This window comes from Anas acuta, chromosome Z (assembly GCF_963932015.1).
Source record: "Anas acuta chromosome Z, bAnaAcu1.1, whole genome shotgun sequence".
In the NCBI taxonomy this organism is placed as follows: domain Eukaryota; kingdom Metazoa; phylum Chordata; class Aves; order Anseriformes; family Anatidae; genus Anas; species Anas acuta.
In genome coordinates this window covers 29,145,846-29,160,820 of record NC_089017.1, presented here as the reverse complement: position 1 = coordinate 29,160,820, position 14,975 = coordinate 29,145,846, and the positions used below count along the sequence as shown (strand labels likewise).

At 37.0% G+C, this 14,975-nt stretch overlaps 1 protein-coding gene across 15 annotated transcripts in view; it reads left to right on the top strand.

Moving 5' to 3' along the window:
* NFIB (nuclear factor I B) overlaps positions 1-10,138 on the top strand; it is a 187,000-nt gene extending 176,862 nt beyond the window's left edge. For 13 of the 15 annotated variants that reach the window (XM_068667975.1, XM_068667981.1, XM_068667979.1 and 10 more), the window contains one exon: positions 4,173-10,138. In XM_068667975.1, coding sequence (XP_068524076.1) covers positions 4,173-4,302 — 130 coding nt within the window. In that variant the 3' untranslated portion in view covers positions 4,303-10,138. The remainder of the gene's footprint in view (positions 1-4,172) is intronic. The other 2 variants (XR_011091472.1, XR_011091470.1) reach the window with 1 other exon arrangement.
* The last annotated feature ends 4,837 nt before the right edge of the window (positions 10,139-14,975 follow it).

Here is a 14,975-nt window from a genome sequence, read left to right as displayed (position 1 = left end):
CAGTTGCCACCTGTGTGGGCCCTAGGCAGAGTGTATTTTGCAGCCAGCACTAGCTGGCACTTTTGCTAGTAAGTTCTCCAGAGGACTGTCGATGGTTTCCATGCAGAAGCTAAACTCCCCAGTTCTCACAGAAGGTTCCTTCAGAGCAGGTTTGAGATAACTGGTGGGGGACCTTGGTCTGGGCTGACAGTCTGTTTCTGCTGCATGCAGAGGCACAGGGGAACTACAAAGAAAGGAGTGGGTTGTATGTAGCTGAAAGTACAATTAAATTTATTGCAAATGTTATGGGGCATAGGTGGGAATACTGGATAGACAACTGTATGTGTATGTAGCTTCACAAAGCCTGAGCTATCTTTTGGTTATGGCTTATATCAGAGTTATTCTCAGAACTTGGCACTTTGATTAGTGCTTCACAGTGCTATTTACCTCAATATTTTTCACTTGGGTTCTTCTTTTGCCTGCACTATATGTTGGGTGGTAGTATCAGGCCTGGAGCGTCCCCAGACACAGTCACATAAAACTGCAGTATGATGAGTTTGATTTCCAAAATACACCCTGATTTCACTAGGCCTTGAAGATCCTTGCATAGGATGAAAGTGTTGGTGGACAGGCTGCAGGGCCTGCCCTTCCCTGCTGCCCCAGGGCCTGCCCCTGCCTGGTGGGTAGAGACTTTGGCCCCTCTCCAGGGCTTTACAAGTGATCGTATTTCCAGCCCATGGATGGCACGTTGTTTTCCCAGAGTCAGAGGTGCCTTCACCATTATCCATGGCAGGTGGTAGGCAGCTCTGCAGTGGCGGTCGGCGTCTTGCAAGCAAGAGACTTCCTGAAGTCAGATGGGATCTGCATAGTGTTAAAATACAGGAGATTTATTGTTCCCTGAGGATTCATAAGCAGCAATGACAAATTTACTGCATGCTGCATTTTTGTGAGGATCGCAATGTAAGATGGAAGGTTTGGAAGGTTTAAAGAAACATCCCTATTAAATTTGCTAGTCATACAGCAACAACAGTCCTATTAGTCACTTGCTGCAATTTATTTTTATTGAGAACTTTCCAAAAAATCAAGCTGTCTTTCTCCTGTGTGAAGTACTGGATAAGAGAGCTGCTACAAATAGCAATTTGCTCCTTATCAGCTCTGACTTCTTTCCTTCACCTGCTGTATTCATTAGAAGGTTTTGAACTTTAAAATGAAGAAAAAATAGTCACACATATATCCAGCCTCTGAAGTACACTGTAATTCCATAGAAAGATAACCTGAAAGCTGTGTATTTAGCCTTTGCAACAGAAATTTCTTAAATACCATGTTGACATTGCAGAAAATTTACATTCTTTTTGTTAGTGTTCTGTTTTGTTAAAGTGGCTAAACACTGCAAATCCAGTGTAACAGGACAGCAAAGCACTACAAATTGTAAAATGTGTATTCAGACAGATCCTGAGCAAACAAATCTGCATTTTCTTCCTCTTCCTCTTCCTCTTCCTCTTCCTCTTCCTCTTCCTCTTCCTCTTCCTCTTCCTCTTCCTCTTCCTCTCTTTCTCCTTCTCTCTCTCTTTCTCTCTCTCTTTCTCTTTCTCTTTCTCTTTCTCTTCTCTTTCTCTTTCTCTTTCTCTTTCTCTTTCTCTTTCTCTTTCTCTTTCTCTTTCTCTTTCTCTTTCTCTTTCTCTTTCTCTTTCTCTTTCTCTTTCTCTTTCTCTTTCTCTTTCTCTTTCTCTTTCTCTTTCTCTTTCTCTTTCTCTCTCTCTTTCTCTTTCTTTCTCTCTTTCTCTCTTCCTCTTCCTCTTCCTCTTCCTCTTCCTCTTCCTCTTCCTCTTCCTTCTCATACGCTTCCTCCTCCTCCTCCTTCTCCTCCTCTTCCTCTTTTCCTTCTTTATTACTATCTTTTCAGATCCCTGTGCTTGTGCTTGGAAATGATTTGCATTGTGTCTGTTATTTCATAGTTCACTTCTTAACATCACTGAAATCCAAATAGGAAGGAACAAGAAATGCATTCTAAAACAAATTGTGAAGGAAGATGAATAAAATATTGAAACAATTAAGCCTCATGAATGAGGCTCTGGTACTGAATATTTTTTAAAACCTTAATCTTTTCATCAGATCATATTGGGCAGATCTTTCATATATAAATGGGTTTAATTCTTTGTGTAAATTTTAAGATTTGTTGTATAACTGATTTTCATTTTCAAAAAGGAGCTCTTTCATGAGCAACAGAAAATGCTGTATTTGAAATAGTCAATAGATATTAAAAAAATCTATAATCAAATAGATTAGCTGACTTCGTGTTTTGAAAATAATTGCAAGACTTTTTTAATAACTGAAGAGGTTACAATTACCCAGATTTTCAGGTAACCTTTAAGAATATACCCAATGACAAAAACAAACAACAACAAAACCAAACCTATTGAATATTATTTTTACTTCAGACATTTTAAACATATCAGGAAACTCGTATTTCTTATAATTTCTTGAAGGGGCAAAAAAAAAAAAAAGCAACAAGCAGGTCTGTGAATTTTTCCTCTTTGTGTGTGTGTGTGTGTGTGTGTGTGTGTGTGTGTGTATAAAACATAGAACTTGAAATAATTGGTAGGAATCAAAATAGTAAACTAGCAGGTTTAGAGGGGTGTAAAGAGTATCAAAAAGAAGTAAATGAGAGAACCTCTTTCTATTATTTTCAGTATAAATCACCTGAGAAACACATTCCCTGGGTTTTATGAAATAAAGTGACCCCTTTCGTCAGTGTTCACACAACTGCAACTCAAAGATCCCATAATCTGCCAAGTGAAATGAAGTTATTATGTATGCATTTAAAAGAGATAAAAAGGGTCTGTTTTCCTCTTTATGCCTGCTGCCAGCATTATGCAGAAGTGCACGTGCTTATCCAGGGAGAGTGTGGTGCAGAGGGTTGACCAAAGAGAGAGAAGAAGAAAGATTCCAGTGTCCATCCTTCACAAAACGTGCCAGAGACTTTAGTCTTCAGACATGCTATAATGAAGCATATCAGTTTAATCCCAGAGTGTGCTCTCAAGTAAGCTGTTGTGTTTGTGGAAATAACTAGTGCAGAGAAACATTTGCTACAATAAAATGTGCAGGAAATATGTGTTTGCACAATGTGCGTCCAGTTTTGTTTCTACTTGTTTGCCAATGATTGCTGACATAATGATGCTGTTTTTCTTCTGAATGCATTTAACCAGACTTTCTCAAAAGCCCATTATTTCTGAGTTGCCAGAAATACATCCAAGGAAAAGGCTGCCCAGGCTCTGCTCTGGCTACTGAATAGAGGCAGCTGAAGTCTTTCTTTGAGTACCCATCTTGCAAATACTGATGGCTTACAGTACCTACCAGTAGTCCATGCCTGGCAAACATGTGAATGCCATTGGAGCTTACGCTCCTCAGTGACATAGTGCTTTTGAAATGGTGATTTTAGTTCCAAAGCCATGGACTTGTCTTTGAAAAATTTATGGTACTCACTGCTACTCTTGACTGCAATTGTTTACATCATTGGACCCTATGTTATGGACACTATAACATTTTGGGTAGAAATAAGTAAAAAACAAACCAAACCCAAAAACAACGCCAAAACAGTTTTTTTTTTTTAAATATTAAAAGTTCTCTAGGCCAAGTTCTCTACTCTACTGCGGACTCACGCACCTCAGAGACACATCTTGAGACTGAGACAGTGTAAACTGCTGGTTTGAAAGCAAGTAGGAAATTGCACAGGAAACTTAAACACTGAGCTTTTATTTATTTATTTATTTATTATTTATTTGTTTTTGAGATGAAAAAACTTGTACACTAATACATTTTATTAGCTCTTAAATAACATCTGTGCTGCCATATAGTATTATATATATGGTTTAGTGGTGTCTGCTTTATATATCACCTCTACAATTTTGGGAGACTACCATAAATAAACAGGCTACTTGCAGTTGAGACCAACGCAATTTTTTTTCTTCCAAATAAGTCATACTTTTATAAAGAAAACTGTAAATTTGAATCTCAAGGAATAGTCAGAAATTTGTTTAATTTATTTTTTAATGTTGAGTAGTGCTGTTAATAATGAATATTTGTTTTAATCCTGATTCAAATTCATTGTGATCTGGTTTTTGCAAAATGTCTAATTTGTGTTTCATTTTCTCTCTCTTTTTCTCTATCTCTTTATCTTTCCCCCTTTCCAACAGTCCTGGTACCTGGGCTAGCTTGGTTCCTTTTCAAGTATCAAACAGGACACCGATCCTGCCGACAAATGTCCCAAATTATGGTTTGAACATAATTGGAGAGCCTTTCCTTCAAGCAGAAACAAGTAACTGAGGGAAAAAAATAAAAGAAAAATTAGAAAAAGGAAAAAAAGGAAGACGGGATGAGAGAAGAAACTGAAGAAAGAAGACAAAAATAGACCAGCAATTGCAGCACTTACAATCACTAATTCCCTTATGGTTAAAACTGAAATGACATACAAAGGGTCGATGATATTTCACTAATGGGTAGAATGCAGCCCCTGCTAAGTAGCCTTTGTTATATGAAGTCCGCTGGGAAATAGATGTTCTGTCTCTGACAATATATTTTAACTGACTTTCTAGATGCCTTAATATTTGCATGATAAGCTAGTTTTATTGGTTTAGTATTCTTGTTGTTTACGCATGGGATCACTATTCCTGGTTATCTCACAAAACAAAGGCTAGGCAGCAGCAACAGAGCTGCAGGAGGACAAGGGCTGTGAGCCAGCCATTTTCTCAACACTCTGATTTCTAAATGTTTTAAAAATATGCTCTGTAGCCTTTAGTTATCAGTATGGATTTATTAAACTTTGGCCCTTAACTCAGCATTTTCTAGTGTGTTACACAGTTTGAAATTTTCAATCAGAATGAACACACAGGCTCTATATAAGAAATGCCTCTATGTAGGTAAAAGTGTTATCTTTTCATGCAACAGAAAAAAAATAAAAAAAATTAAAACAAAACAAAACAACCCACATGAACTTTTCCCACTAAAGAAACACTTACAGAGGCAAGTGCAATTTAAAAATCATATCTAAGGGGTCATCATTATAAGTCCTTCAGCCCTTGGACTCTAAATTGAGGGGATTAAAAAAAAATAAATTAAAAATTACTTTGAACAAATTTATTTTTCCCCTCAGTTTTTGAGGGCATTAAAAGGCATTACATCAAGACAAATCATGTCCTTGAGAAAAAGAAATCAATGAAAACACAGCACTTATGTTGGTTTAGCTGCTGCCTCCACAGAGGGGTAGGATTTATTTATTTAAAGTTACTGGTTGCATCAAGAACCCATAGGGTTTATATTTTTCTGTATAATCTGCATCATAGAGACAAAGAGATAGGCAAATCCATGCCACAAGGGCAAAGCTTACTGTTTACAAACTGGTAATACCAGGATGGGGATAAGATTTTATTTAAATAATGCACTCTTAAAGTCCAGTTACAGGGTGCTGAAAACTTGCATGGTGCTTTCAGAAGTTAGCCTTGTTCAACAGATTTCACGTATTGACAGAAATATAATGTGCATGGGCAGAAATTTTGCCTCTATGTCTCTTAAAAAATAATCAATTAAAATACTCTTTCTAGTAATCCTGATTTGCACGAAGATATAATGTCCACATTACGTGCCTTGCCTTGAAATTTAAAAAATTGAAAAAAAAAAAAAAAACACAAAAAAAACAAATGAAAAAAAAAAAAACACATAAAAAACCACACACACACACAAAATGACATCACTACACTTGTTTTGCTGCATTTATTATCATTTTAAATCTTTACCATTTTTATGACAAAATATTTTGTACTCCAGATGGGAAAAAAGTGTGACATCATGGATTTTTTAGACAGTTATATCTTTATCTCACATTTATAAAGCATATCATGGCTGTGTATAGTTGCCGCTTAAGAATTGTAATCGACCAGCAATATTTTCAGTATTTTGGTGTTTTTTTCTATTAACCTTTCATGTTTTTCATCTTCCAATTAATATTGGGGGGAGGGGATTCAAATTTATACGAATTATGCAATACCAAGTTTTGCCTATGTAGGTAGTGCTTTTAGCTGTATTGGTTATTGTAGGTAAGTACACAGATTTAAAAGAAAAAAAAATAATGTATGCTTTTTTTGTTTGTTTTAATTGACCAAAGTGGGTACTGCTATTTTTGCAGTGTGATGAGGTCCTTTTATGTACTGAGAGATGGACGGGGATTTTTTTTTATACATATATATATATTCTGGGGTGGGTGGGGATGATTTTTAACACTTTACAGTGTAGCTGTGAAGCAGTGCACCCTTAGCCAGGCAAGGGCTGCAAAGCGACTGTTCTGCCTACTGTGACAAACTTTCAAATCGGTTCCCTCTTTTAACTTCCCACCTGGGGTGCAAGCTGAAATCATTTCTGGATTTAAAATATAAATAATGAATTCTGTTGGAGGCAGACTTGACTTGAGGAAATTGTTGTACTTCGAATTTCAAGAGAGACAGAGAGAGACGGAGAGAGGCAGACAGAGAGAGCAGGAGGTCCAGACCCACAGTGAGATGAAGCCTTTCCCACTCCGGCAAATCTACTACATCCTAAAGTGTTCATGTAAGAAGATGTTTTTAACTTAGAATAGAAAGACATTTGCTTTGTCTAGGAAATGTGTTTAGAGGGCCAAAATCTTTGCTGGCATAACTCCACTGACCAGTTGACTAAGTTGTTCCTGCAGAGAATTTGCCTCCCTTAGCCTGCTTGACTGGTAAATATTCCTTTTTATTTTATGATATTTTTTCCCCTACATCAAAACTATTTTTTTTAAACACACAGCATCTGAGTTCCAATCTTCAGCCTGCTCAGACTGTGTCAGACTTTTCTCATGTCCTCTCATACAGCAGGTTGGATGGAGAGCTCTGGGCTATAATAGGAAAGGAGCTTCTGAATGGGTGTTATTAGACGGTGGTGTAAATAAAAGTGCATTTCCAGTAAAATCAGAGCTTACAGATTAGTAGTCAGCCTGTTGCTGGAGACACTAGGGATGCTTGTTACATATGGCTCAAGATAAGTTGACCCTTCCTTAAAAGCACATAAATTTTTAAGGTGAAAACAAACATGGAATAGACTTTAAATGGGATACCCTGGTGGGACAGTTCAGCCCTTTGTTGTTGTCTCTGCCTTTCGGAGGTTTGCCTATTGTGGCGCAGCTCCAGCAAGAGCCACTCCATGGAGTGCTGGGTATCAGCAGACCTCATCGTTAGCCAGCACATGGCTGCTTGTGAGGTGGTGGTGGTGGCACATCCCCTTGTCTCCAGCAGGACACTGCAGGAGAAACTTACATAACCAGGACATGGAAGGATACTGAGACAGAAGCTGTAGAAAAGCAAATCCTGAAAATTTATCTATAGCTAAGGTGGAAAAAAAAAAATTCAAAAATCAAAAAAATCAAAAATCAATTGTACATTGCTCTCTTTCTGAGCCCTATAGAAAGTGAATTAATTCCCTAAGTACATGACTATTAAGACTAGCTGAAATGTAGTTGACCCACCCAGGGCATACTCAGGTTCTGGCCTGGTAACATTAACTATGATATTGCCTTTTCTGCTCACCACTGATATTGAGCAGTTCAGGAGCTGAGCTGTCTGCACGTGCTCTGTCTTTGTCATTAGCAGAGTGTCCCACTTAAGGTTTTAATAGCACACCAGAATGAAACTGAAGCAAGTTCAGACTGAATTTACAAAATAGTCACAAGAATGATTACCTTTGTAGAAAGAAGGATGCCCTTAACTGAGCTTTTCTATTTCTGGCCTCTTGTATGAAAACATTAAATTTACAGATGCAATATTTTTAAAATCAAACTCCTTCCGTGGGAATGAATTGGTTTTGTTTTGCAATTGTGGGTTTTTTAAATGTCTCTCTGATAGAAAATTCTGGTTTGAAGAGACTTCTCATTTATGTTTTTTTATTTTTCAAGCTCAGCAGTCAAATGATTGAGATAACACTGAGAACTCAAATCCAGTCTCTGGCCTCCTCCTTCACCAGGAAGTGTATTCTGACTAAATCAAGCCACCCCGTTCTATGTGCACTGTTCTGCCTTTATTAAGTTGCTTTGCAGCCCTGGCCTCATGGCTGTGCCACTGAAGTGTGTTCCCCCTGGAGTGACATGAACGTTTGAGGCTTGACTAAGGGAAAAAAAAAAAAGGCAGTGAAGGAGACTGTACATAAAGACATGGCAAAAATATTAATTATAGCAATATAGTTGTGGGGTGAAGTTCAGGTGGGCAGCTCCATTGAAAATATGTGAATGAATTTATGAAGCTGCAAGTAGCGAGAAGAAAGGAGGATCTTCTGAATGAACCGCCTACCTTGTAGACAGTAATTTGTACACTGTATAGTTTTGTTAAGATTTTTTTTTTTTAATTAAAATACCCTTGTTTGTAAAGCTAACTTTTAACAATTATAATGGAAATATATGTCATTTCCATTTTTAAAGTAAACAAGAATATTCCTTGTTTGGAAACTGGACTTGGGTTAAAACTCTCCAGTTTCTTAATTTATATGCTAAAAAAAAATAAAATCTGTCCATGTTAGCAGTTATTTCACAGATTCCTGTGCTTGAAAAGCATAGGTTACTAATCCTTTAAAAATGTAAATGGAGAAAAGTTATATTTTATGAAGGTTATTTTGTTGTATTTAGTATTGGAAAAGTTGGTTTTCAGAGCATTTCAAAATGTTGGAAGCACCACTGTCTTTTTATTAGTATATATGGCCTTTAGCAAAAGTTTTTGTGATTGTTACATGATGGTATTTAAGATTAGGTTCACAGAGCAATTCAGGATAGGCAGAGAATAAAAACAGTACTTACGTCTCACATAGCTGTGTCCTCAGGGAGCAGAATTTTGGATTTGCAACTTGTAGCTTCATAAGGACTTAATGAGAGAGATTGCACAAGGACATACTCAGCTGTGACACCGGAGTGTGTTCTGTACCTAAATCTAAATTATATTTACTGTGTGAGATTATGAAGGCTGCAGAAAGTTATCCCATATTCAGTGTACAGTATTCACATTTAATGAAACAACTCTCTAATGTTGCTGGCAGTAAGGTCCCAAGCATGACATTCAATATAGTTTATATGATCCTGTCAAGGTCTTTTGTTGACATTAACCAGCTGCATGCTCCTGGACTTTTTTATTGGGTTTCTATAGAAAACTTAAGAAAAGAATAAAAAAAAAGAAAAAAAAGAAAAAAAAGAAAAAAAAAAGAGTAAAATCGTATGCAGGCTAATAAAGTTAAACAGGAAAAGCTCAAAATTGAATGTTCTACTCCACACTGAAGGAGCTGAAAACTGTCTCCTTATTTGCACTTTCTGCTAGTTTCCCCTGTTTTTTCTAATTCCTCAAAATTGTGTGGGTGTGGTGGAGCACTGCAGTTGGAGGATAACACGGACCACTGATTTTGCCCTTTAACCCTGCACAATGACCTTTGCATCAGCCAAACTTATTGCCATGACAACTCTTTGTACTGTTTCCACGCCACAGCTCTGTTGGTCACCTTGTTAATAGTAAAGGGGACAAGTCGGGAGACGGTCAATTTTTACATTTTTTGTTGCAATTTTTTCTTCAATGGTTGTAAGTAGTTTTTTTTTTTTTTTTTTTTTTTTTTTTTAATGAAAGGGTTCACTAGTTATTACTCTTTAGAAATATCTGTGTGTTGCAATTCAAATGTATGTTGAATTTGTGAAAAGGTCTTCAGTGCCACTAGCATTGTGATATTCTAGAATAAGCCTTTCATACTTTTATTGCATGATACAGTAACAGTAAAACAAAAGGTGGCCTAAATAAATGGAAAGCAGTGTGAGCTAGTGACACTAAAGCCAGTCTTTGTATTACTGTATTTTTGACAGAAATGGTTTCGAAAACTGTGCTACAGGGACTGATGTGGCAAATGTATCTCTATATGCAGAAAGAAGGTTTTTAAGAAGTATGGCTTATTATGCATTCTTCATTGAGGGCATTGAAGTTGCATGGACTGATAAAAGTTGATGCAAAATGAGAAAGAAACAAAAACCAGCAAAATGTTTACCAAAAAAACTCAAACAAATGAGCAGTGCCTGTTCAATTTCACAGTCTCTGTTGAGTTCAGTTGTAAATATGTTTCAGATAACATTTTCTTCTTCTTCAAAAAAAAATAAATCTCTACAACATTGTAGAATGTGAGGGGTTCCTCAAGTCCCAGGCATAGGCTTCTCAAGAGCTGCATTAGATTATGTCTTCATCAAGCTGTTAATTTGTGCTTATATCATATAGAACTTTTAGCAAACTGGGCAGAGACACCCCATCTCAATGATATTTCTCTGAGAACAACTTTTGTAGGGCTGTGTGTTTCTTTAGATACATTTAGTACAACTGTAGGTGACAAGTAGTCAGTTATTGCTTGCTAGCTACACACCAGGGTTGATCCATTTTAAAACTTTTGGCATTTTTCCCCATACTGTAGGCCATAAATCCTGAAGGTTACATTTTAATTAAAAAGTAGGTATGTGCACAATCCTTGTGTAACGAACCTTTACTTGTGAGATGCATTACAGTACAACTACTTAATTTTGGAACTAAGGCCCTCTGGCATCAGACCTGCTTTTAGCCTGAGTGTTAACAAAGGTTTTTATTGTGCCTGGTTGGAGGATAATAATGTTCTTTTTGGTACTTTTTTTTTTTTTTTTTCCTTTTTAGGTTACAAATGAACTCAACTGCCACAAGTTTTAAACTGGTGTAAATCAAGCTTGACTTAATGTGATTGTTACTGTTATATCCAGCCTATACTGCTAGCAGCTGCTCATACTGCAGTCAATTACTGGAAGCGGATATATTTCCTATGCAAAAACTGTTTAAACAATAAAAATGAGCTATGCTACAGGCCCTGGTCTCATGTTTTCTTTTCTATCTCTGAGAATGGTAATTAGCAATATTTTAGAAACTAACCTTGCACCTTGTACCCTGGCAACATGGCACAACTTAAGAAGTTCTGTGTATACTTAGGTTAGATTTAACATATCTGTTTGCATAGATAGCTATTGACTTAGTAGTTATGCTGAAAAAAAGGAAGACAACAGTACCAAAGAGAATCTGATAATCATCTCAATTAAAAAGCTCATAGTTTGTTTTTGTCATAACATTTTACCAACTCAAGTAATTATACAGGTGACCTGAACTGCTTCTCTTGCACTGTAAGATTGAACATGATCAGGAGACCTTTTTTTTGTTTTGTTTCAAAGTATCAAAGACTTGTGAGAGACAATTCATAAATCTTCAATATCTTTACAGTCTTCTTGAAAACACTTTCGTTAAATACAGATAGAAATATTCAAACTTCCCAAAATTCTTGCATTTTTCCTTATTTTAGTAAACTTTGCTTTGGGCCAAATTCTTTGAAAATTACAAAAGAATTCTGTTTCATAAGTGTGAATAGGGGATGCTTCACTCAGCTCGTGTTCCTAGAAATGCATTGTTTTAATTTTACCCAGTTGGGAACCCATATTCCAGTAGTATTAGTCATTAAGCACTATGAAAATGTTCAGGAGATGACTGACTGGATCACAGCATAAGGGCTAAAATTAGATTATATAAAACCCTTAAAATTTGGCTGCACAGTGAAGCTAAACAACTCTCCACCTACTTTGATAAAAATATTCTACATGTTCAAGAGTATAAGCTTTATCCAGTTTTGACCATTAGTATGCAAAATGTGACACCATTGTCTATTAAATTAACTAATTTATATGAAAATGTTTTATGCATGGCCTTGCAAAACAAATTGTCAGGCACTGAAGTTTGAAAATTTTACCAATTTGTACCACGAGAGTTCACTTTAACGCTGTTATTTGGATGTGGTTTTGAAGATTATGTCCAATGTGCCATGTCTAAAACTACAGAACAGAAGACTTTCCTGCATAACTCACAGATGCTTCAAAGCCGGAACTGCAATAGCATGCTGAAGATATTGCAGTGTCTTGCCCTGGAACACCAAGATACAAAGAGCTGGGAAGACAGAACACAAAGACCATGACTTGCAATTCCATAGTGAGGGTGTACTGAGCAGGAAAGCTCTTGGTTCAGACCTTTTTACTTTCTTATTTGCTAAGAGTATGAGATGAAGTGGACAAACAATCCATGCACTGTTGTTCAATTAATTAATTAATTAACTAAGTTACTCCAGTGTTATTTTTGTATGCTTTCCCACGAGCTTAAAAATGAGAATGGAAAAAGAACAGAAATCTTACCAACATAACTTAATGCATGGGTAAGGAACAAAGTAAAAATGTGCAGTTCCACTTCACAGTATTTTTGTCCCTTTAAGTCATTACATTATTTTTGCTGCATATGGGTTTATTTTTGAGTATCATTTTTCTTTTTGTTCTGGTTATTGAACTAAGTTTGCACACTATACTTTTTGCTCAATCAGCTCCTGTCTGGGTATCCAGAGAGCAAAGCTGGAAACAAAACAAACATACTTTCTGCTTCTTGTTGGTGAGTTTGGGCCCATTGGCTTCCATTTCCCTGGGGATGAAAGCACTTAGTGCTGGGAAACCCTGGGGAGTGGTAAGAATCTGAGTCATACTTGTGAGTGTCTATGAAAAGAAGGTTACTGAATGCTCAGGACTGAATGAAATTTTGTCTGCACTTCACTGAAGGAACAAAAGGCTCATCACTGCTACCCAGGTAACTCTCATTCTCCTCACATCCCCACTTAAAAGATCAGCAGCCTTTTCTTTCTGGTAGGGTAACTGCAGGATTGTTTTATACATGGCATATCTTTATCACCTTCAGGAGCAACAGAACTGTGCCCACTGAGACTTAACTACAACAAACAAACAGAGTGAACCAATTTAGAGGGCATTACTTGCAAAATATGGAGCTTTAAACATATGGGAGATGGTGATGGCAACAGTCCTTCATCTCAAGCTTGACTTGCATTTGACTTCTGTGCATGCTGCTATGCAGAACCAGAGCAGAACCTACTGCTTAAGGGGGGGGGGGGGATAAACCTGCTCCTCTAGGAGTCTGATCTTAAGCCATTGGGGTCGATGAAATCTTTCAGATATTTTATTTTTTCATTATTATTTTTTAAGAATGATTGGACCAGGCCCACATTGCTGGCAAAGCACATTAATTTAGGTGAACGTGGCTTTCCAGGTCTTAACATGTGTGTTGTTGTTGTTGTTGTTTTAAAGTGGGTGCCTTGGGGTGAAAGGAGGTGTTCAAAGAAGAACATAGCTGTTTCTGCTTGCTAAGCTGATGTTCACTACTAAAACAATGGTCTCCATTGACTATATTTAGCTGCACTGCAGGCTGCCAAAACCAGCACACATTGCTGTGGGCAGACAAGCAAGTCTAACACACAATGGGACTGGAGCAGGGATAAAAGCTGTATCTCCCCATAAGTGACAATTCAAGCATTGCAGCCCTGTGAGGCTGGAACCATATCAACTGTAAGCAGCTGTCTATTCAACTTTCAAAAACTCTCTGATCAGATAATTACTGATGTTTCAAGAAACAAACTGTGCCCCCAGTTAGACCCCTGAAATGCCTCTGAATTCAAAGAGGTCAAACAAAGGTAAGTGAGGGCTTTAGTACTTAAACACTTTTCAGACATAATTCTGGTTGTAAAACACCTCTCTCCTAAATTATTGGAGACTGAAATATTTCCTTCAGTGTAATTTTCCTCAGCAGTATATTGAAAACTGTCACACTTCCTTACAGTGGATTTCCTTCATAGTTCAGAAAACCCAGGCCTGTGAAAAACCCTTAGAAGCTGAGCACATTTTTCTATTTCATGGAGATAAGAATAACAAGATAAGGGTTTGGGCTTTGGTTTGTTTCTTTGTTTTAGGTAGATCAATCTCGCTGCCCATCTTTCAAAATAATGTGATGATAGAATTCACTTTACACATAATATCTGAGATGCCTTATGTATTCTGGTTTGTGTTGGTTTTGAATAGGAAAGGAGGACACATACCACAATAGCCATAAAATATACTTAGAAAATAAATATAACATGATACCCCACATAGTCATCAGCTCATGTCTTGTAAAGGTTCTTTGGAGACTAACGATCATGACAGGACCCAGTGCCGGTGTGAGCATCAGCACAGCAAGGAGATTCCTATTAACCTTGTATAAACGATTCAGATCTGTCTGTGCAGCTGGAAACCTTAGTTTGTCCATGCCATGAACACATAAGTGTTAATACAAACTTCCAGGGTTCCTGTGGCTAAAGTCACAGTGACAGAGAGTGAGTAAGCTGTCCTGAAGCTTCACTGGTACTGCAGAATTATACACTTAGTGGGTTGCACGTGAATAGCATTATTTGTAAAAGTGGGTTAAGGTTGTTAATGAACCAGCTATAACACCACCCAGACACAAGCATACTGATCATTTCTCAGAGTGCTAATTCTGCATTCAGAGTGTGGTTTAGCAAACAGTAGCCTGCCTGTTGATTAGGTGATATTTCCCTTATTTATGTTCTATAGTTATATGAACATTGCTTTTCTAAGTCACCAGTCAAACACATTTTCACTGTAAAATAAAAAGAAAAAGCATTCATTATTACATGATTCCATCACCTTTCCTGCTGAGCCCACACAAGTACTTCTGAATACTTTTGGACTAAATTTGTCTAATATTCAGGCTCTCCTGAAGTTTCTTGTTTCACACATTTTTTTTTCCCCTTTGCATTGGGTTCTCCAGTATATTATTCTAAGCTTCAGGATTATAGCAAAAAATCTTTTTTCAACTTTCTCCTTACACTGTTGCTGTTCACATCCATGTTTAGCTCTTTCTCAGCTGTTTATAAACATACTGTTTTCTTGCATTCACAAAGAAAAAATTCTCCACAGTTTTTTCCTTTTGAAGGTTTATTAAAATTTCAATGCCACTCTGGCTGCTTAGTGGCATTCATACACAGGTTCTTCTGCTCAGAGAAATTTTCTTTAAAAAAATGAAAAAAGTTCTTAA